The 24502-nt window shown below is 46.5% G+C and overlaps 2 protein-coding genes and 1 long non-coding RNA gene across 4 annotated transcripts; 1 reads left to right on the forward strand and 2 right to left on the reverse strand.

The window, feature by feature from the left end:
• Positions 1-1743: 1743 nt before the first annotated feature.
• Positions 1744-4258, reverse strand: LOC121397604. Its single transcript, XR_005963789.1, has 2 exons — positions 3815-4258; positions 1744-3294 (listed from the first exon to the last, which is right to left on the reverse strand). It is a non-coding gene; the product is annotated as an uncharacterized LOC121397604 (long non-coding RNA).
• A 171-nt stretch (positions 4259-4429) lies between these two features.
• On the reverse strand, positions 4430-7244 carry LOC108700433 (E3 ubiquitin-protein ligase TRIM7). Its single transcript, XM_018233612.2, has one exon. The coding sequence runs from the start codon at positions 7043-7045 to the stop codon at positions 5384-5386; it is 1662 nt and encodes a 553-aa protein (XP_018089101.1). The 5' UTR covers positions 7046-7244; the 3' UTR covers positions 4430-5383.
• Positions 7245-13635: 6391 nt separating this feature from the next.
• On the forward strand, positions 13636-24019 carry mrpl9.S (mitochondrial ribosomal protein L9 S homeolog). Of its 2 annotated transcripts, NM_001095121.1 has the most exon segments (7): positions 13822-13915; positions 17341-17500; positions 17603-17727; positions 21915-21968; positions 22126-22230; positions 23177-23260; positions 23372-24019. In NM_001095121.1, coding segments are annotated over 7 exon segments (741 nt in total). In that variant the 5' UTR covers positions 13822-13828; the 3' UTR covers positions 23498-24019.
• Positions 24020-24502: the final 483 nt, after the last annotated feature.

The raw sequence follows: 24502 nt of genomic DNA on the forward strand, positions 1-24502 counted from the left end.
TTTACATCACGGCCCACCAGCCGGTGAGCATTTTATCATAAGGTGGCAACCCTAGTTATTAGTAATGTGCCTCACTATTAAACTAAATTAGTCTTTCCTGGTCATCCCATGCAGCATAATAATAAACTTTGAGTATACTCTCTCTCTCTCTTGGATAAGCAGAAGAAAACAACACCCTTACCAATAAGTACCTTCTCCTCCAATGTATGCGCACGCAAGCGGAGAGAGCACAGCCGTAGGGAGCTAGGACCCTTAAACATCATGGCTTCAGAGTTCTGTGCCCTATTGAGCCCTTAAAGTGCCACAACATGGATCAGGCTGCTGGCAAGTGTGCTGCTTCTAAATCTACTGTGTGACTGTCCTATCAGCATATTTACATTTTATTTTAGGGTTCTGTAAAAAAAGCTGCTCATTTATTACTACTCTCATTAAACCTTAGTGACCCTGTTCCTGCTGAAGATTCTGTTTCTAAGAAATGGCACAAGGGGGATTTCAGACCCTGTAGGGCCGGGATCCCCAACCTTTTTCACCCGTGAGCCACATTCAAATGTAAGAAGGGTTGGGGAGCAACATAAACATGAAAATAGTTCCTGAGGATGCCAACGAAGGGCTGTGATTGGCTATTTGGTAGCCCCTATGTGGACTAGAAGCCTACAGAAAGCTCTATTTGGCAATGCAACTGTTTTTTATGCAACCAAAAGTTTCCTCCAAGCCTGGAATTGAAAAATAAGCTCCTGCTTTGAGGCCACTGAGAGCAACATCCAAGGGGTTGGGGAGCAACATGTTACTCACGAGCTACTGGTTGGGGATCACTGCTGTTGGGCATGTGACAATCCTGCTATAAAGCATAAGAGACATGGTCAGATTTCAGGAATTTGCTGTACATGATAAAGAAAAAGAGTCTGCTTCCACTTCTACTACATCCTTCAATCAGGAGGATCAAGGACACTGTAGCTTTTACACTAAAGCAACCTATGGTTTCTATAGAACCTATTCCTTCTACCTCTGTTGTTCAAGATTCCTTATCCTCCCATTCCTCTTTGGAGGAAACTGAAAGTTCACAATGTTTTGATGCTAAATTGATACCTTAGCTCAGGGGTCCCCAACCTTTTTAACCCGTGAGCCACATTCAAACGTAAAAAGAGTTGGGGAGCAACACAATCATGAAAAAGTTCCTTGGGGTGCCAAATAAGGGCTGTGATTGGCTATTTGGTAGCCCCTGTGTGGACTGGCAGCCTACAACAAGCTGTACTTGGTACTATACTTCGGTTTTATGCAATTAAAATTAGCTTTCAAGCTTGAAATTCAAAAATAAGCACCTGCTTTGAGGACCCTGAGAGCAACATCCAAGGGGTTGGAGAGCAACATGTTGTTCATGAGTTACTGGTTGGGGATCACTGCCTTAGCTGATTAAAGCTGTTAGACGCACTTTAACTTGAGAAGGCATTTAGCCAAAGCCTAAATCTACCTCATTATTTTCTAAGAAAAAAAAAAGAATGTTTTCCCTGTGCATCAAGGACATTATTGACTCATGTTGAGAATACATTTTCTAACCTTTATCCTTTTCCTCACGAGTACATGGAGATCTGGGAAAATCCACCAACTGTAGATGCTCCAGTGACCCGTCTGTCTAAAAAGACTGCACTGCCCCAATTGAAGACATTTCACAGCATCCAATGGAGAGACAGATGGAATTGAAAAAAAAACAAAAACATTTTTAACATCTAAAGAGAACATTGAACAGACCATTAAAAAATACTTTATGTAAACCTCCCTTTGAGGGTAAGAAGCTTTTTGGTAAATCTGTGGATGATATTATTACTTTTGGTGGTAAAAATACTATTTTGCCCAAAACTAAGCGATTTTAAAAAAAAAAAAAAGACAAGAGGTGTAGAGAGGAGGCTAGATCATACGGGCCTGGTAAATCTGGTCAATTGGGATTTTTTCATGCCTCTAAGACTAAGATTATCAGATCCCCTAAAAAGTCAACCAAAGCTGCAATGAGATGAGGCTGGCCCTACCATTCCTGGTAAGGGCAAGATTCCAGAAGTTCCAGGAAGTTTGGGCCAGAGAAATCCAAGATCAATGGGTTCTTTCTATAATTACAAGACAATGTCTTCATTTCTTCAGGAAGAACAAACAGTGTAGCCGATCATTCAGTCTTGCAGGACTACATATCCCAGATACTTTCCATGGAGGCAACTTTACCAGTTCCCCCTAAGCAATGGGTTCAAGGCATTTATTCCCCCTTGTTCCTAGTTACAAAAGTATCAGGAGATCCACGTCCTATTCTAGAGTTAAGAGTATAAAAAAGTTTATAAAACATCAAAAATTCAAGATGGAGTCACGTGCCACAAAAAAGTCAGTGGTCCACACAAGCGATTGGTTAGCTTCTCTCGACTAAAAGGACGCATAGTCACATTCCTGTGGAAGAGGAATTTTTAAGATTTAACTGGGAAGGTTTCCATTTTCAATTTGGGTGAAATCAGGCTTTCTAACTTGCCAAGAACATTCATCAAGGTGTTAGTGGAGCTCATTGCCAAGCTGAGGAAAGAGGGAGTGGAAGTCTATCGTTATTTAGGCGATCTCATTGTAGCAAGACATCCAGGGATGCTCAAGAACCATGTACTCTTGGTGAGGTCAACTCATCCATTTTGGATGGGTTCTGAACAAAGAGAAGAGTCATCCAGTACCCACACAGAGGATGATATACCCGGGCTCTCTGGGATTGGTTTCTTTACAAGTTACCTCAGGAGCAAAGCATCTCCAGGATCCCACTTCTTTGCAAGCCAGGGAACTCATGCGTTTTCTGGGCCTTCTAACCTCTACCATCAGTCTTGTGGGTGATGTGGAGAATGAGGCCTGTTCAAAGGTGGTTTCTGGCTCACTGGAATCTGTATCGCAAGGATTGGTTGCAGAAAATATATTTATCTCTAGCCTTCAAGTCTCACCTGGTGTGGTGGCAGGACCCAGTGAATCTTCGCAGGGGTTTTCCCCTGGAGGAGCCTCAATGGATAGAGGATTTTACTGATGCATCCGGCATAGGCTGGGAAGCCTATACAGAAGGAGCACAAGTCCAGGGGGTGACAAGAGCATTGCCAAGAGCAGTGGCTGGTCTATCAGAGTTGGGAAAATCTCTGGGCGTAAATATATTTTTACCTTTTCCACTATTTTCCTTTTTGAGATACTTTTGTCTTGGATGGATACAATAGATTGGCCATAGTTTTTAAAGCAGTTCTGAGAATCAGACCTTCATTGAAAAAGACTGCTCCTCCATAGGATCCTCCTCTGGTCCTTAAAGGGGACCTGTCACCCTAAGAAATAATTTCAAATTCTTTTCTATCATGTTAGTTGAGCAAAATAAACTTTACTTACACTTTATTTATTATTTAAATTTTGTTTCCGTCTGTCTTGGAATTATACAATCACAGCAAGCAGGCAGGAGCCATTTTGTGGACACTGTTATTAAGGGAAATTGTGTATCACCCCAAAATCTTGTGTTTGCACCAGAATGGGGGACCTAATGTCCATGTGCAGTGCCCTACACAATTATAGAGCTTGAGGAGGGAAGGGGGAATGTGAGGAGAGCAGTGACATGTAGGAAGTGCTGAATGGAAAGTGAAAGTAACTGACTCCCCCTCCTCTATGTCACGGGCATAGAGGCGGGGCAGGTAATAATTGATTGACAGTTTAGATATTTAAACACCTTTATAACAGGTATGGATGTTTTGATGAAAATATTTTTTGGGGTTTCATATTTAATTTGCAAAGGACTTTCATTATGCAGTTTTTTATGTGTAGGTGACAGGTCCACTTTAAGGCCTTGTCTTTGCCCCCCTTTGAGCCAGTTCTTGAGATTCACCTTTGGCCACTGTTTTTGAAGACTATTTTACTGGTATCCTTGACATTGGCTAGGTGAGTTGGAGAGCTGCAAGTTTTGTCTGTGGATCAGCCCTATATAGTTTTACATGAGGAGAAGGTGGTCTTGAAACCAGTTACATCTTTTTTTGCCAAAAACTAGCCAAAGGCCATTTTAAAAGTAGCCCAAATTTGTACACTGAACAATCACTATGACAACAACATACCTCTCAACTGTCCCATTTTTTTTTTATATCTGTTTATTTGTTTTTCAACTGTCCCATTTTAAGCGGGACAGTCCCGCATTTGACAGCTCGACCCACAGTCCTGCATTTGTACTGAAATGTCCCAACTTTCTCTGCACTGAACAGCCAGAAAAATATACAACGTTTCTAACTTAATTGGCTTTTGGCAGAGAGCCCAGAACAGCCACCAAGTGCAACTAAGATACTTTGTAACAATTTTGAGATAAGCAAATAAGTAATTGTAACAATTTAGATAAGCAGCACTTGGGAGAAGTTAGACTCGCAGCTTAAAGGGCAATTTACCTTCATTAGCAAAACTGTAATAACTGAAAAAAGCCACAGAAATATGTTTAAACTTGCATAACCTGCCAAATTTTGTAAAATGAACATGGTAATTAGGGGGTTTCTTCCTGTTAGTTTCTCTCCCAGCACTTCCTCCCACTTTCTACTTCCTGTCAGCTTCTCTCCCAGCACTTCCTCCTTCCCACTTCCTTCCTGTCAGCTTCTCTCCCAGCATGTCCTCCCTCCCACTTCCTACTTCCCGTCAGCTTCTCTCCAGCACTTCCTCCCTCCCACTTCCTACTTCCTGTCAGCTTCTCTCCCAGCACTTCCTTCCTCCCTCCCACTACCTACTTCCTGTCAACTCACATGGGTGTGGGCTCCTCCCAGTACAGAACCAACAGAGAGGAGAGACAAGTGTACGCAGCTCCCCTACATTTATATTTATAGACGACACTGTCGGTTACCCCTGAGGAGAAACCGCTGGTGCTTAACACCCAAGCTTCCCACTGTTATTGTATTGTACAAATGTACAGCACTGAATACACAAGTGCTGCTAAATCAAAGCAATTATGGGAAAATCTCAACATGTAAAGAAAATATCATCTAACCCCACAGGGAAAACCCTCCCTCACCCACCCAAGTGTGTCCCACCCATAATATAAGGGCAATTCATCTGGAGACCCCCAACATTACACTGATAAAAGATCATTTAGATGACTGACTAAATGTGTCCAGTTGGTGGGGAGCTAGTGAGTCTGGTCACGTGTCCATTTCTTCCCCACATTCCCATCATCATCATCATCATCATCATCATCATCATCCTGTATTTATATAGTGCCTCCAGTTACACAGCACTTTACATGAATGTATAACAAAAAGGGTCTTCCAGTCATTAAACAAACAATGTTTCAGAGTATAAGTAGGGTCAGAGGGCCCAGTATTTACCAGTTTAAATAATAATCTTAATCTCCTCCTATTGACCACATGCTGTCACTGCCCTAACTAATGATTCTCACCCAGAAATCATCTTCATCAGCATCATCATTATCATCATCATCGTTATCATCATCGTTATCATCATCATCATCACCACCATATTCACGTACAGCAATTGCCGCATGGAGGGGCTCAGTGAATGTGGCAGTGAAGGTGTGTAAGTGTCTGATTGGCTCACTCAGCTCATAAAAGGACACACGTCCGGCCTCATAGTCCAATGAGATCCTGATTCTCCCGCAGGAAGGGACGTGGGGTAACTTTGTATCTTTCATGTCGTGTCTCACTGAATATCTTTTTTTTCGCATGGCTATACACCAGGATTTATCGTTATCCCCAATCTGGGATTTCCACCATTCATTGTCTATACTGGGATAGGCCATCCCAACACTCCACTTACCCGACTCACTGCCCTCCACTTCCCAGTAATGTCGCCCTGAGGGGAAACTCCTGCTGCTTAAAGCCTGAGGGAACTTATATCTTAAATGGGTTTCTAGATAAGAGTTTGGTGAAAAGGAAGCCGTTTTCCTGTCCTCTGAAACAGCCAAATAATTCCCAGCCGTGTTTATATCCAGTATCAGGTCTGTAGCCTCCTGCCCAGGGAAGAACCGTCCCTTTATCTCACTCGCAACCCCAGCTAAGCCTGTGAGTAATGTCTCTGAGATCAGATTGACATCCAGATCCCCTACAGCAGGGACTGCTATATCCTCCATCTTTCTGCGCTTTCTGTCTCCCCCCTCAGCCCCATACAATTCAGCTCCATGTGATTCCGGTTCCTGTAGGACAGTGAGTGGATCTGCCATGTTGCACAGCTCCTCAATGTGACGGATCTTCCTGGACAGCTCGTCCTTCTTTATTTCCAGCTGTTGGATCAGATCATGGAGTTGGTGGGAAACCTTCTCTTCTTCCCTGGAGATGTCCCTCAGGAGTCGCTTCTCTAGGGCTTCCAGCTGTTCCCTGATGTCTCTAAACAGGGCAGTGACTGTCTCTGTCTCACCGGCTGCTTTTTCTGCCACTTCTCTCCTGCGCTCCTGCAGTCTCTGGATTTGCCCCTCAGTCTCCTCTCTCTCTGGGCTCAGTTTCTCCACAACTTTCCTCAGTGTCTCTTTCTTCTTCTCAGCAGTTTCCGAATTCAGTGGCTCCAGACTGTGACCCCTGTGCTCTCCGACCCTGTTGCAGGAGGCACAGACACAGACACCATCCTGGGGGCAGTAATACTCCAGCAGCAGATCTGGGTGTTTGGAGCAATGTCTGTCCCTGCGGGAGGGAGTCGGGGTCGTTAATTGATGTTCTGCTGACTTGCTGTGCTCCCCGGCATGTTTATAACACAGAGAGACCTTGCACAGGAGACATGTAGAGCAGGCAGTAACACGGGGGGACCAGCAGTAAGTACAGTAGATCCCAGGCCCATCCTGCTCAGCAGCAGAAGGGAGGAAACTCGTCACTATGCTGCTCAGTGTCACATTCCTTCTCAGCTCAGGCCGATTCCTGTATCTGTGACGGCATTCAGGGCAGGTAAGATTTTCCTCTATACTCTTCTGCCAGTCCCATGTTCTCTCAATACAGTCCCGGCAGAAGCTATGGCCACACGGCAGAGTTACAGGGTCTGTATAAATCTCGCGGCACACGGAGCAACTCAGATCAGTACTGAGTCCGGCAGCCGCCATCACTGGGAGCAGGACGTACAAATGAGAAGGAGACAAGTGGGGACGGAATCCAACTCAACTCGTGTTCCTTGTTGCTATTTACTAAAGTGGCCGCCCCTTGTATTAACTCTTTCCCTGACAACCATTTTGTCTACTGCCAAGCAGTTTTTAGACATTTTGTACTCTTTCACTTTAAGGGCCTTTCCTGGGGGGTCTTTTAGTTAACCCAGGAAAACAATATATTGTTTTTTTTCAGGACAACCTGAACTTTCAAAATATGCAAGAATTTTGGTGTAATTGCACTTCTGAAGGCTTCTAAGTGTCTAATAAAATGAAAACAATCATGTTTCACAAAGAACAATCACATATATCAGAAACATCATTTATTTGATGTACGAGAACACAGCCGATTTGGAAAGGTCTATGGGGCAAATTTACCAAGATTCGTAGTTGCGCCAGGCGTAACTTCACCGCACTTCGCCACACAGGCGAAGTTTCGCCAGCGCTCCGCAAATTCACTAAAATCCGAAGTTGCGCTCAGGGGTAGCGTAAGGTTGCGAAGTTGCGCTAGCGTTGATTCGCTATTTCAATGGAGGAATACGTAGAATCACTACAAATGCCTGGGAAACTTTCAAAACATCAAATAAAATGTTTATTTTGCCCTACACATGTGCCCACTGTATAGTTAAGGTGCCATGAGTCAGGAAATGTAGGGGGGAAGGAGGGGAGCCCCAAAAAAATGTTTCGATCTTTTTCAGCCTATCAGCCATCATGTAGAAAACACGCCAGCGTTTTTTGGGACTTAGAAAAAATTTGAACTTTTTTGGAAGCAATCCCTATCTACTCTATTGCGCTTCGCCTGGTCTGAGGTGGTGAAGGAAGTCTAGCGTAAAAGGTAGCGTTCAGTACACTGCGCGCGTTAGTGAGTTTGCTTAGTAATGTCCGTTGCAGATATTCGCCAGGCGAAGTAACACTAGCGAATTTATGCCAGTGTCCGTTAGTGAATCGGCGAATTAACGAAAATGCGCTACGCTAGCGAATTAAGGCTAGCGTTAGGCGCTTTGTCCTTTAGTGAATTTGCCCCAATGAGTGTGCAGGACAGCTGTGCGGGTAAGAAAAGCTAATTAACTCTTTCATCCTCATCAGTTCCCTGATTGGCTCACTGAGCTCATAAAAGGACACAAGTCCATCCTCATAGTTCAGTGAGATCCTGATTCTCCGGCAGGAAGGTTGAAGAGAGAAATGAATGCATTTATAATCATATCGTGCTGAATAGTTTCCATCTTCTTTGTACAATGCCCAGGACTCTTCATTTTCCCCAATGCAGGAAGGAGACCCTTCTCTATTTATACTGGGATAGGCCACCCCTACCCCCCAGTCCCCCCCTGATTCACTGACCTCCACATCCCACTAATGTCGCCCTGAGGAAAAAGTGCTGACACTTAAAATCTGAGGTTCATCCCGAAATCTCCCTGGGGCTGGTGGGTAACCCTGGTCTGTACGCGAGTCTGTGGCAGTTTTCTTGTCCCCTGATACAATCACATTACAAACACACTAAATGGGTTTCTTGGACCAGTAGAACATGAAGGGTAGGTTGCTTGACGTAGTTAAAGAACAGTCATCTTGTTTATTTGCAATTAAAGGAGAAGGAAAGGCTAAAAGTGAGTTTTATCAGAAAGGTCTATATAAATACACCAGTAAACCCTCAAAGTAATGCTGCTCTGAGTCCTCTGTCAAACAGCACATTTCTTTCCTTCTATTGTGTACTCATGGGCTTCTGTATCAGACTAACTGTTTTCAGCTTAAACCTCCAGGGCTAGGGCTTGAGCATGCTCAGTTTGTTCCTCTCTCTCCCTCCTCCCTTTCCTGCTGTAATCTGAGCCCAGAGCTATGAGTGAGCAGGAAGAGACTCAGGCAGGAAGTGATGTCACAGCAAGCATATATGGCAGCTGCTATCCTAAACAAACAGAGCGCTTCTAGAGCTGTTTACTTAGGTATGGTAAAAGATTCTACAGAATAAATATAGTGTTCTCACTTGCACTATTGTAGCTAATCTATTGCCAATAAAATGCCTCCGTAGCTTTCCTTCTCCTTTAATGTTCCCTGGCATGAGTTAAAAAAAACAACACAATTCAAATACCAAGTAAATAAATAAGCCCCTGTGATCTCAAACACTTGTGTTAACAAAATATTGTTTGTTTGAAAAGAAGCATCATGGAATACTGTATAATACTTACAGAAGTAATAAAGAAAAATCAGATAGTAGAATATTAGCAGAGGAAAACAAATCTAAAAACAGCCCCAGAGAATTACATTCCCTGCCAACCACACACCCGGCAATATATTCCTAACAATATGATTGGGGTCAGTAGGACGTGTCGAGTATGTGGAAAACCTTGTACCCCCCTCTCCGGTACCTCCAGCTTTGTTTTCTGCCCATGTCAAGTCTCTGCAGTTTAGGGGTTCTGTTTGCAGGATCAGAGATAGAGTTAGGGCAATAATGGTACATATATATATTAAGCAGGATACATTTCCTCATCATGGAGAGCAAATATGATTTAATACAGTCACATGAAAAAGTTTGGGAACCCCTCTCAGCCTGCATAATAATTGACTCCACTTTCAACAAAAAAGATAACAGTGGTATGTGTAATAAAAATACCTGGTGGTCTAGTGGTTCGGCGGCATGGACGGCCGCCGCGCTCCTTCTTCTTCCTCCTCCCGGCGCCATTAGTGCTCTTAGGGTGCGCGCGGCACACCTCTTAAAGGCGCAGGCGCGAAAACACACGTTCTTGGGCGTGGAATTCTTGCCCTATAAAAGGCCCATTCAGACTGCTGACTGATACCGTGATAGAACTTGTTTCTAGTGGTTCCTGAGCCTTGTGCCTCCAATCTTTTCTGTATCTAGTCTGTTTGATTACCCGTGTTTGACCCAGCCTGTTCCTGACCCTCGCCTGCCTACGACAACTCTTCCTGCTTAACCCCTTGATTGACAACCCGGATTCTTGATATTTGCCTGCCTCGACTCTGCCTGTCTGATGATTCTCTTGCCTGCTCCATTTGTACCGTGACCTTCGGCCCAAAAGACTTTGCTAACAGCCCTGCCCCTTTGCCAGCCAGAACATCTCGCCTTGCACCCCTCGTTAAGTCCAGGTGGCACCCAAGTAAGCTGAGGGCTCCTCCCGAAGCCCAATGGTGGTCACACTACTGGTGAAGCCGAGACCAGGGTGCTTGGCACTTGTTCTGGTATTGGGTACCGGTCGTGACAGTATGTCTTTCATTTCCCAGGAACATCTGAGTACTGGGGGGTTTTCTGAATAAAGATTTTTAGTGAATTATTATTATTGATATCAAGAAAACTGACTAAGCTGATAAAGGGAATGGAAGGGCTTTGCAGCAACATCACTTCCTGTTTGATGGGGGTCAGCGGGTCGGGTTGCGGCAGTGGTGGGCCAAGCCAACCGGGCACCCTAGGCGACCCGGGGGGCCACCGCGCTTCCCTCCATGATCACTCACGCGGACGTGCACGCTCCTGAAAACATTGTGCGCACACATGCGCACAACGCCGGAGGGGAGAGTGTTACAGCGCTGGAGGCAGAGCAAAGCAACCGAGGGGAGTGGTGAGAGGCGGGGAAAGTGACTGAGGGGAGGGGAGGGAGGCGGGGAAAGTGACTGAGGGGAGGGAGGCGGGGAAAGTGACTGGGGAGATGGGGTAAAGCGCTTGAGGGGAGGGAGGCGGGGAGGAGCAGCAAATATGGACTAGGGGTAGGCAAAAGTCAGGTACCTGCCCAGCGCCCCCCTTTCGTTGCGCCCTAGGCAGGTGCCTCTTCTGCCTACCCCTAGTTCCGGCCCTGGGTTGCGGATAAGGTTGTTGCAGGTCCAGGTAGCGGATCAAAGTGGGTAAATATGCAGGTTGCAGTTCAGGCGGGGGTCTTAGAAATTGGTTCCGCGCAGGACTCTAGCTCACAGTACTCCACCCCAATGGTTTTGGGCGACCTAATTGTGCTCAGACCAAAACACCCGGGTGGAAAGTCATTATATAGTGTGAGTCACTACATTGTAACAAATACAGGTACATAAACAGGTGGTGGACTGGTGACTTATGAGTCTTTTTTTTTCTCCTATAGGAAACATGGTATTTAACTGATTCCTAGAAGGGCATTCATTTGAGATATATATATATAGCATATCTGGCAATTATAGGCCAGTAAGTCTGACATCCTTGGGTGGCAAATCCAGGGACTGGTCCCATTTTGGAGTCAGGAAGGAATTTTTCCCCCTCTGAGGCAAATTGGAGAGACTTCAGATGGGTTTTCACCTTCCTCTGGATCAACTGACAGTTAGGCAGGTTATATATAGACTTAAAGGAGAAGGAAAGCCCAGGGCGCAAAACCCCTCCCCCCTCCCGTGTATTGCCCCCCCTCCCTCCTCCCCCCTGGCCTACGCCTCCCGCTGGGCAAATGCCCCTAACTTGTTACTCACCCCTCTGCGCAGGTCCTGTCCACGGAGTTCACAGTCGCCATCTTCTCCCACGCACGTCTTCTTCCTGCTCTGACCGGCGTCTTCTGGCGCATGCGCAGTAGGAACAGGTACCGGTACAGCTCTATTGCGCATGCGCCGAATGTCACGAAGTGAAATCGGAAAACTTCGTGACATTCGGCGCATGCGCAATAGAGCTGTACCGGTAACTGTTCCTACTGCGCATGCGCCAGAAGACGCCGGTCAGAGCAGGAAGAAGACGCGCGTGGGAGAAGATGGCGACTGTGAACTCCGTGGACAGGACCTGCGCAGAGGGGTGAGTAACAAGTTAGGGGCATTTGCCCAGCGGGAGGGGTAGGCCAGGGGGGAGGAGGGAGGGGGGGCAACACACGGGAGGGGGGGAGGGGTTTGCGCCCTGGGGCTTTCCTTCTCCTTTAAGGTTGAACTTGATGGACGTGTGTCTCTTTTCAACCAAACTTACTACGTTAATATGTAGTATATTTACCAGAAATAAAGACTTTTTTTAATTACTTTTTATTATTTATTTTTTACTGTTTTCCCAAAATCTAAGTGTAAAGTTGAATGTTGTGTCTCTGGTGTTTGAGTGACAGCTCAGTAATTCAGGTGCAGATTCTGTTACAATTTTACAACATTGAGTTGATCCATTTCTCATCTCTGGAGTATCAGTAACTATTGTATCAAGTCTAACAGCTGCCTGTAATGAAACTCAGGGATTCTGCTCAGCAGGGACAAACATAACAAATGGATCAACGAAATGTATCCATTTAGATCAGTTTACAGGGTCGGCGACCCCCAGAGCTGCTTTAGAAGGTGAAAAATGACACTTTACACTTCAATATTCGAAAAACAGTCACACATAGAAAACAGAAAGTCAATGTAAAAAGTCATTATTTCTGGAGATCTGTATGAAAACAAGTCGGTGTTTGAAGGGGAAGAAGCACTTGCAGGAGTTGCTTATTTGTCTCTGATCATTTGCAGCCACTCGCAGCTCCTCCCACACATCCCCTGACTGACAGTCTCGGCACAGACACGCCCCTGTGTATAAAGGACGCGCAGCTCCTCCCACACATCCCCTGACTGACAGTCTCGGCACAGACACGCCCCTGTGTATAAAGGACGCGCAGCTCCTCCCACACATCCCCTGACTGACAGTCTCAGCACAGACACGCCCCTGTGTATAAAGGACGCGCAGCTCCTCCCACACATCCCTGACTGACAGTCTCGGCACAGACACGCCCCTGTGTATAAAGGACGCGGAGCTCCTCCCACACATCCCCTGACTGACAGTCTCAGCACAGACACGCCCCTGTATATAAAGGACGCGCAGCTCCTCCCACACATCCCCTGACTGACAGTCTCGGCACAGACACGCCCCTGTATATAAAGGACGCGCAGCTCCTCCCACACATCCCCTGACTGACAGTCTCAGCACAGACACGCCCCTGTGTATAAAGGACGCGCAGCTCCTCCCACACATCCCTGACTGACAGTCTCAGCACAGACACGCCCCTGTGTATAAAGGACGCGCAGCTCCTCCCACACATCCCCTGACTGACAGTCTCGGCACAGACACGCCCCTGTATATAAAGGACGCGCAGCTCCTCCCACACATCCCTGACTGACAGTCTCGGCACAGACACGCCCCTGTGTATAAAGGACGCGCAGCTCCTCCCACACATCCCCTGACTGACAGTCTCAGCACAGACACGCCCCTGTGTATAAAGGACGCGCAGCTCCTCCCACACATCCCTGACTGACAGTCTCGCCACAGACACGCCCCTGTGTATAAAGGACGCGCAGCTCCTCCCACACATCCCTGACTGACAGTCTCGCCACAGACACGCCCCTGTGTATAAAGGACGCGCAGCTCCTCCCACACTGGGGACGGGGTCTTTTTGCATCACTATTGGAGGAGGAGGAGCCACGAGTCCCCAGTGAATATAGGGAAAGTATAATCCCACAGTACAGCAGCTGACACAGGCCGCATTTTACTCCCACACATTAACACTTCATTATGTGTCTCCCTAATCCTCAGCAGCACAGGGTTAATAGCGGGTGTAACACGGACACTAATAATAATAATAATGAACAAAAGTGCGACACGACCGAGCGACTCGCTCACTAACCGGCGCACAACATCCACAAGGCGAATAAACTGGCGGGAAATCACAGTCTGACAGAAGATATTCGACTGAAAGTTTCACACACGACACTTCCGGTCGGTGATGTCACAGGCAAGTTACCCATTGGCTGGCGGGCGCCTCACGTGATGTCCTTGCTTGAGAACGGAAGCGTGTGCGCAAGATGCTGAGTCTGACCTCTCGTCTCCTCCTCACCCGGGGAGCCCCCGAACTACTGACATGTGGGGCGCTGTGTGTCACCCCCAGCCGGGTGAGTAATCGGGGACCGACAGTAGCGACTCATTTCCCTAAACTCTGTACTGTCCCCCAATATAAACCCTCACATACCCCTCACTGTACTGTCCCCCAATATAAACCCTCACATACCCCTCACTGTACTGTCCCCCAATATAAACCCTCAGGGACCCCTCACTGTACTGTCCCCCAATATAAACCCTCACAGTACCCCTCACTGTACTGTCCCCCAATATAAACCCTCAGGGACCCCTCACTGTACTGTCCCCCAATATAAACCCTCAGGGACCCCTCACTGTACTGTCCCCCAATATAAACCCTCATATATCCCTCACTGTACTGTCCCCCAATATAACCCTCACATACCCCTCACTGTACTGTCCCCCATTATAAACCCTCATATATCCCTCACTGTACTGTCCCCCAATATAAACCCTCATATATCCCTCACTTGTACTGTCCCCCAATATAAACCCTCACATACCCCTCACTGTACTGTCCCCCAATATAAACCCTCATATATCCCTCACTGTACTGTCCCCAATATAAACCCTCATATATCCCTCACTGTACTGTCCCCCAATATAAACCTCACATACCCCTCACTGTACTGTCCCCCAATATAAACCCTCAGAGACCCCTCACTGTACTGTCCCCCAATATAAAACCTCAACATAACCCCTCACCTGTCTGTCCCCCCAATATACCTTCAGGACCTCACTGTACTGTCCCCCAATAATAAACCCTCAGGGACCCTCAACTGTACTGTCCCCCAATATAAACCCTCCACATACCCTCACTGTACTGGTCCCCACAATAATAAACCCTCAGGGACCCCTCACTGTACTGTCCCAATATAAAAACCCTCAGGGACCCCTCAACTGTAACTGTCCCCCAATATAAAACCACCCTCCATATTATCCTCAACTGTTACTGTCCCCCATATAAAACCCTACAAATAACCCCTCAACTGTACTGGTCCCCCAATATAAACCCTCATATATCCCCTCACTGTATGTCCCCATATAAACCCTCATATCCCTACTGGTACTGTCCCCCAATATAAACCCTCACATACCCCTCACTGTACTGTCCCCCAATATAAACCCTCATATATCCCTCACTGTACTGTCCCCCAATATAACCCTCATATATCCTCACTGTACTGTCCCCCAATATAACCTCACATACCCCTCACTGTACTGTCCCAATATAAACCCTCAGAGACCCCTCACTGTACTGTCCCCCAATATAAACCCTCACATACCCCTCACTGTACTGTCCCCCCAATATAAACCCTCAGGGACCCCTCACTGTACTGTCCCCCAATATAAACCCTCACATACCCCTCACTGTACTGTCCCCCCAATATAAACCCTCAGGGACCCCTCACTGTACTGTCCCCCAATATAAACCCTCAGGGACCCCTCACTGTACTGTCCCCCAATATAAACCCTCACATACCCCTCACTGTACTGTCCCCCAATATAAACCCTCAGGGACCCCTCACTGTACTGTCCCCCAATATAAACCCTCAGGGACCCCTCACTGTACTGTCCCCCAATATAAACCCTCATATATCCCTCACTGTACTGTCCCCCAATATAAACCCTCACATACCCCTCACTGTACTGTCCCCCAATATAAACCCTCATATATCCCTCACTGTACTGTCCCCCAATATAAACCCTCATATATCCCTCACTGTACTGTCCCCCAATATAAACCCTCACATACCCCTCACTGTACTGTCCCCCAATATAAACCCTCATATATCCCTCACTGTACTGTCCCCAATATAAACCCTCATATATCCCTCACTGTACTGTCCCCAATATAAACCCTCACATACCCCTCACTGTACTGTCCCCCAATATAAACCCTCAGAGACCCCTCACTGTACTGTCCCCCAATATAAACCCTCACATACCCCTCACTGTACTGTCCCCCCAATATAAACCCTCAGGGACCCCTCACTGTACTGTCCCCCAATATAAACCCTCACATACCCCTCACTGTACTGTCCCCCAATATAAACCCTCAGGGACCCCTCACTGTACTGTCCCCCAATATAAACCCTCAGGGACCCCTCACTGTACTGTCCCCCAATATAAACCCTCACATACCCCTCACTGTACTGTCCCCCAATATAAACCCTCAGGGACCCCTCACTGTACTGTCCCCCAATATAAACCCTCAGGGACCCCTCACTGTACTGTCCCCCAATATAAACCCTCATATATCCTCACTGTACTGTCCCCAATATAAACCCTCACATACCCTCACTGTACTGTCCCCCAAATATAAACCCTCATATATCCCTCACTGTACTGTCCCCCAATATAAACCCTCATATATCCCTCACTGTACTGTCCCCCAATATAAACCCTCACATACCCCTCACTGTACTGTCCCCCAATAAACCCTCATATATCCCTCACTGTACTGTCCCCCAATATAAACCCTCATATATCCCTCACTGTACTGTCCCCCAATATAAACCCTCACATACCCCTCACTGTACTGTCCCCCAATATAAACCCTCAGAGACCCCTCACTGTACTGTCCCCCAATATAAACCCTCACATACCCTCACTGTACTGTCCCCCCAATATAAACCCTCAGGGACCCCTCACTGTACTGTCCCCCAATATAAACCCTCACATACCCCTCACTGTACTGTCCCCCCAATATAAACCCTCAGGGACCCCTCACTGTACTGTCCCCCAATATAAACCCTCAGGGACCCCTCACTGTACTGTCCCCCAATATAAACCCTCACATACCCCTCACTGTACTGTCCCCCAATATAAACCCTCAGGGACCCCTCACTGTACTGTCCCCCAATATAAACCCTCAGGGACCCCTCACTGTACTGTCCCCCAATATAAACCCTCATATATCCCTCACTGTACTGTCCCCCAATATAAACCCTCACATACCCCTCACTGTACTGTCCCCCAATATAAACCCTCATATATCCCTCACTGTACTGTCCCCCAATATAAACCCTCATATATCCCTCACTGTACTGTCCCCCAATATAAACCCTCACATACCCCTCACTGTACTGTCCCCCAATATAAACCCTCATATATCCCTCACTGTACTGTCCCCCAATATAAACCCTCATATATCCCTCACTGTACTGTCCCCCAATATAAACCCTCATATATCCCTCACTGTACTGTCCCCCAATATAAACCCTCATATATCCCTCACTGTACTGTCCCCCAATATAAACCCTCAGAGACCCCTCACTGTACTGTCCCCCAATATAAACCCTCACATACCCCTCACTGTACTGTCCCCCAATATAAACCCTCATATATCCCTCACTGTACTGTCCCCCAATACTTACTGTGTAGGTGATAATGGCCCTACTGGACTATGGGTAATATTGGGTGCCCAGGCTATAATAACCCTTCCCCGTTGCTATAGGGCACAGTGATGGTGGAGCGCTGGTGGCAGGTGAATCTCCCTAAAGAAGGGGAGGAGCCCAAACTGCACCCCCGGAGGCATCGCATCTACAGAGTCTTGGAGGACACGAAGCACAAGAAGAAAGAGAAGATGGAGCTGCTCCTCACTCAGACTGTGCCCAGTAAGTTATAGAGTACATGTGCCCCCCTGTGAGTGAATATATAGTATGTATCCCCCTATATAAAGAATCCAGATCTCTAGTAACCTCACTGTCCCCCTATAGAGCTGGGGGGCCGGGGAGACACTGTGTGTGTGGAGAAAGCGCTGGGAAGGAATAAGCTGCTGTCACAGGGTTTGGCCATTTACCCCTCACCTGAGAATAAGAAGATGTTTGAAGACGAGAAAAGGGTAAGTGACCACAAACTGCTCAGTCTATGGACAATGTTCCACGCTAAGCCGCTCCTTGCACAATAGAGCTGACAATCTAGAGTTGGGATCTGAGACTTCAGTGTATGGACAATGTTCCACGCTAAGCAGCTCCTTGCACAATAGAGCTGACAATCTAGAGTTGGGATCTGAGACTTCAGTGTATGGACAATGTCCCAGGCTAAGCAGCTCCTTGCACAATAGAGCTGACAATCTAGAGTTGGGATCTGAGACTTCAGTGTATGGACAATGTTCCACTCTAAGCAGCTCCTTGCACAATAGAGCTGACAATCTAGAGTTGGGATCTGAGACTTCAGTGTATGGACAATGTTCCACGCTAAGCAGCTCCTTGCACAATAGAGCTGACAATCTAGAGTTGGGATCTGAGACTTCAGTGTATGGACAATGTTCCAGGCTAAGCAGCTCCTTGCACAATAGAGCTGACAATCTAGAGTTGGGATCTGAGACTTCAGTGTATGGACAATGTTCCAGGCTAAGCAGCTCCTTGCACAATAGAGCTGACAATCTAGAGTTGGGATCTGAGACTTCAGTGTATGGACAATGTTCCAGGCTAAGCAGCTCCTTGCACAATAGAGCTGACAATCTAGAGTTGGGATCTGAGACTTCAGTGTATGGACAATGTTCCAGGCTAAGCAGCTCCTTGCACAATAGAGCTGACAATCTAGAGTTGGGATCTGAGACTTCAGTGTATGGACAATGTTCCACGCTAAGCAGCTCCTTGCACAATAGAGCTGACAATCTAGAGTTGGGATCTGAGACTTCAGTGTATGGACAATGTTCCACTCTAAGCAGCTCCTTGCACAATAGAGCTGACAATCTAGAGTTGGGATCTGAGACTTCAGTGTATGGACAATGTCCCAGGCTAAGCCGCTCCTTGCACAATAGAGCTGACAATCTAGAGTTGGGATCTGAGACTTCAGTGTATGGACAATGTCCCAGGCTAAGCAGCTCCTTGCACAATAGAGCTGACAATCTAGAGTTGGGATCTGAGACTTCAGTGTATGGACAATGTTCCACTCTAAGCAGCTCCTTGCACAATAGAGCTGACAATCTAGAGTTGGGATCTGAGACTTCAGTGTATGGACAATGTCCCAGGCTAAGCAGCTCCTTGCACAATAGAGCTGACAATCTAGAGTTGGGATCTGAGACTTCAGTGTATGGACAATGTTCCACTCTAAGCAGCTCCTTGCACAATAGAGCTGACAATCTAGAGTTGGGATCTGAGACTTCAGTGTATGGACAATGTTCCAGGCTAAGCAGCTCCTTGCACAATAGAGCTGACAATCTAGAGTTGGGATCTGAGACTTCAGTGTATGGACAATGTTCCAGGCTAAGCAGCTCCTTGCACAATAGAGCTGACAATCTAGAGTTGGGATCTGAGACTTCAGTGTATGGACAATGTTCCAGGCTAAGCAGCTCCTTGCACAATAGAGCTGACAATCTAGAGTTGGGATCTGAGACTTCAGTGTATGGACAATGTTCCAGGCTAAGCAGCTCCTTGCACAATAGAGCTGACAATCTAGAGTTGGGATCTGAGACTTCAGTGTATGGACAATGTTCCAGGCTAAGCAGCTCCTTGCACAATAGAGCTGACAATCTAGAGTTGGGATCTGAGACTTCTGAGGTTTCCTAAGGTAAGGAGGTGATACAGGAGTCAAATAGTAGTAGCAACTAGGAAGTGGTTTACAAAAAGGAATAGAACCATGTTGTGCTTTTTGTTTCAGATAAATATAATGGTATTCATAATGCCCTGCTGTGTTGCAGTAGACGCAGGGATCCCCAACGTATTTCACCCGTGAGCCACATTCAAATGTAAGAAGGGTCGGGTAGCAACATAATCATGAAAATAGTTCCCTAAGAATGCCAACGAAGGGCTGTGATTGGCTATTTGGTAGCCCCTATGTGAACTGACAGCCTACAGGAGGTTCTGTTTGGCAACACAACTGGTTTTATGCAACCAAAAGTTTCCTCGAAGCCTGGAATTCAAAAATAAGCACCAGCTTTGAGGCCACTGAGAGCAACATCCAAGGGGTTGGGGAGCAACATGTCACTCACGAGCTACTGGTTGGGGATCACTGCAGTAGAGCCTCACAACTGGATGCCAGGAGCAATCCATTACAGCTGACTTACACTTACAGAACTGCTTTCCAGAGAGGCACATGACTGATTTAACTGGTAGAGTGGAATTGATAAGCTTGGCTGAGGCAAAGCACATGAACCACTGGACTTTTAATATCGGCAGTTTGGACTCTACACCCTTTGTGTGAGACATTTGCCTGGTTCACCCTTAGCTCTTGATGAGTATGTATCCAAACTGGTGTGACAGTCATATAGAAACATTGGGGTAACGATTATGGTATGACATGGGCAGGGTTTTTTGTATGAGTAATGGAGTGACAACTTGATCTATTGTCACCCCATTACTCTTAAAAAAATCCCTGCCAATCTCACAATTTTGCGGGTCCTATGCAATAATTTAAATAATGATCAGTGTGAAGAGCAGATGTAGGAGATGTGGGGTAGATTTAGGAACAGGGGGTATGATGCTACAACCCTTAGGAGGGCTCTCACTACTACTCGTGAAAGGGCCAGAACCCCCGTGAGAATTCCAGCAGCAGCCGCGTGACTTTTGTTATTAGATGTAATACGGCATCAGACCGGGTAAGCCGTTTAGTTAAAGATAATTGGTCCATAATTAGGGCTGATAAGGATTTGACCAAACTTTGCCCCAATCCTCCCATGATGGCATACACCAGGGGACAGAACTCGTGAGATCTGTTTTGTTATAAAATGGCCAATTCGAAGCAACTTTTCAATTGGTCTTAATTATTTATTTATTTTTATAGTTTTTTAATTATGTGCCTTCTTCTGATTCTTTTCAGCTTTCAAATAGGGGTCACTGACCCCATCTAAAGACAAAAGCTCTGCAAGGCTACATATTTATTGCTATTGTTACTTTTTATTACTCATCATTCTATTCAGGCCTCTCCTATTCATATTACAGTCTCTCGGTGCATGGTTGCTAGGGGAATTTGGACCCTAGCAACAGGATTGCTGAAACTGCCAACTGGAGAGCTGCTGAATAAAAAGCTAAATAACTAAAAATCCACAAATAATAATGCAAATTGTCTCAGAATATCAATCTCTACATCATACTAAAAGTTAATCTAAAGGTGAACAACCCCTTTAACTGACCGGTGAGATGTTACCAGAAACAACAGTCGTCTTGGCTGATGTCGGCTAAACCGGGGTGTTCAGATGTACCAGTTGTATTTCTTGTAGATACAGGTCACCTGGAGAAGTCTTTTATCATCCTCAAACAGGACTCAGAATTAAAATGAAACACCGTATTACATGCACCACCACACACGTTCTATATATGATCACCTGCCCCTGCGGCTTAGTCTATAGAGGCAAAACAGTTTCATCCCTAAGAACCAGGACGGACATAGATCAGCGACCAGTACAGCCTTTAGAGATGGGAAGTCAGTGAAGCCTGTTGCTAAGCACTATCTCCAAATGGCCATAGACCTACTTTTAAATATATTGCCATTGACCATGTCCCTGTACCCAGGAGAGATTGTGACAGGTCTCAGTTGTTGTTACAACGTGAGACATATTGGATAAGGCGACTTGATATTATGTTTCCTAAGGGACTAAATGAACAACGTTTCTTCAATTGTTTTTTGAACTTGAGATATTCTATGGCAATTATACCCTTTGCTGCTTGAACTTCTTGATTGCTTTGACTGATCCAACATCTTTACCTTGTGTATTTATTATATTTATTGGAATGATGATATTTATTGTTAAGCTGTTATGGTATTTAACAAGTAATGATTTACTGTTTTGAAAAAAGTTCTTTGCATGTGGTTAATACATATGGTGGATATGTTTGTATGATTTTTAATCTTGACAAAGGCTCTAGAAGTGAGCCGAAACTTTGATTTTTATCAAACAAGTTCCCAGGCGTGTACTGCCTTGTTCTACAAATGTATCTATAATATGTGTGACTGTATAAATAGATAGATAGAGATATATATATAGATATATATATATATATAGATATATATATATATATAGATATATATATATAATGTATAGCTAGATATATAAATCTATAATGTGTGTGTATGTGGTTTGTGCAGAGGCAGCAGGAGGGGGCGCCAGAGGACAGGACACAGAGTTGGACAGGAGAGATGGTAAGAGAGAGAGACAGAGGTTGTGGCCAATCCTGAGTGAGGGTAAATACTCCGCTGCACCCCAGGGTTCCCCCCTCTCCGTTGTACATTGAATGCAGTAGCTGTGGAAATCCAGAGTAATAATCCACAGTACAGTGAAATTCTGGCTTTGTTTTAGACCGTGAATTACCTGCAGAATTCTCATCTGGAGATCGGCATGAAGAACAATGTGGGAAAGTGGGAAGTGACCAAGGAAATTGTTGCTCGGAATCTATTTAAGAGTGTGAGTATCGCTGCACTGTGGTCTTCAGCAGGTAGGTGAGTGTAGAGGCAGGTGAGTGGGTCCGTGTAGAGGCAGGTGAGTGGGTCCGTGTAGAGGCAGGTGAGTGGGTCAGTGTAGAGGCAGGTGAGTGGGTCAGTGTAGAGGCAGGCGAGTGGGTCCGTATAGAGGCAGGCGAGTGGGTCCGTGTAGAGGCAGGCGAGTGGGTCCGTGTAGAGGCAGGTGAGTGTAGAGGCAGGTGAGTGGGTGAGTGTAGAGGCAGGCGAGTGGGTGAGTGTAGAGGCAGGGGCAGGCGAGTGGGTGAGTGTAGAGGCAGGCGAGTGGGTGAGTGTAGAGGCGGGTGAGTGGGTGAGTGTAGAGGCGGGTGAGTGTAGAGGCAGGTGAGTGGGTGAGTGTAGAGGCAGGTGAGTGGGTGAGTGTAGAGGCGGGTGAGTGGGTGAGTGTAGAGGCAGGTGAGTGGGTCAGTGTAGAGGCAGGCGAGTGGGTCCGTGTAGAGGCAGGCGAGTGGGTCCGTGTAGAGGTAGGCGAGTGGGTCCGTGTAGAGGCAGGCGAGTGGGTCCGTGTAGAGGCAGGCGAGTGGGTGAGTGTAGAGGCAGGCGAGTGGGTCCATGTAGAGGCAGGCGAGTGGGTCCGTGTAGAGGCAGGTGAGTGGGTCTGTAAAACACTGGTATAAGGCTATGTACAATCCCTTTTATGCAACCAGTGCAGATATTTCTAGTAGAGCGTTGAGTAATATAACCAGTATTAGTAGTAACTGTAGAAAGCCTGGGGCACAGTAGTTGAGGGCACAGTAGCTGGGGGCACAGGGTGGTGCCATGGAGTGATTCAGTGAGTACTTGGGTACAAGTCGGGTACTGTGATTCAGGAGCAGTTGTTGCAGTTGGTGGTGGCACTGGGCCGATTGTGATTTTTTGGAACCACTAACAGTATAAATGGCTTGTCCCTGCAGCTGGGAATAGTGGCCCCTGTAGAAGCGCTGAAGATCCCAGAGGAGCCAATCACACAGTGGGGAGAGTACTGGTGTGAGGTGACAGTAAGTGCCCTGGAAATGCTGCAAATTTCTATATATCATATTCTCTAATGTCTATAGTAAAACCACAGGCCAGTCACACACTCACCCCTCTTTCCCTTGCCCCCTGCCCAGGTGAATGGCATTGATACCGTGCGTGTGCCCATGTCTGTGGTGAACTTTGAGAAGCCCAAGACCAAGCGCTACAAGCAGTGGCTGGCCCGACAGGCAGCAGAATCGGCACCAGAACCTGAGCCCTGAGCAGTTGTACCTGGGATCACCAGCAGAGGGCGCAACTATCACACGGACATATTCATGGCTCATCCAAGTGCCTCTGGTTTGTGGCTACTCGGCTGATACTACACTGATGGCGGCACAGATGATGAGTCCTACGGAAGATCATCAAGGTTGTCATTTACCTCTTTGTACAGTCCTATTGTTTGTAATAAAACTGCAACTGACAAGAACCTTGTAGGAGGCCATTTAGAATTTGTGTAGAACTCCCTGCAGCTTCCTGGGTGCATTGAACGTCCTCCATTTGTATCAGTATAGATGGGTGGGAGCTGCCATGTTGTTTCCCTTAGATATTATCATACGATAATGTTACTGCAAACACAGAACGTTCTTTCTCTCTGTAAATTTCTAGATATTAGTGAGGATATATGGTTTCCATTGAAGCTCTAGTCATGTGTTGGGTTTACTTTGTCTTTAATAAATCGCTGGTTGGTGACAGTGACGCGTGAGCCTCCTGCACTTTCCGTCCTGCTGCTCTGCTTTATGGCACAATTTTCTTCCCTCTGTATCTTTATTGAATGGGGAGGCTTTTAGTTAACCCACGTTATGCTGGATGGAAGATTGGGCCTGGCGTGGGATCAGTTAGGGCACTGCCTCTGGTCACTAAGAATGTGACGGCTTAAGGCTTGATTTACTACAGTGCAGCAAAGTAAAGTGGTTGTTGCCCAACTGTAAGATGCCATGGGGCATATTCTGCTATCAGCCTGCAATCTTGTGGTGCAGTGATAAGTCATAACATATAATTGCCCACCCACCCCCACTCAGATGAGATTCAGCAACTGACCAACTGCAACTCTGCTTTGGTTACATCCTAAAAGCTAGAGGTGACTTTTCCTTTCCTCTGACCCTCTGTATATTACAAGTGCCCCCAGGGCACCCATGAACGTCCCTGTTACAGACAGACACCGTTGTACAGAATAATTGGGGCAATTAGACTGGCAGATTTATTAGGGGCAATAGGAACGGCTCATT

This window comes from Xenopus laevis, chromosome 8S (assembly GCF_017654675.1).
Source record: "Xenopus laevis strain J_2021 chromosome 8S, Xenopus_laevis_v10.1, whole genome shotgun sequence".
NCBI classification, from domain to species: Eukaryota; Metazoa; Chordata; class Amphibia; order Anura; family Pipidae; genus Xenopus; species Xenopus laevis.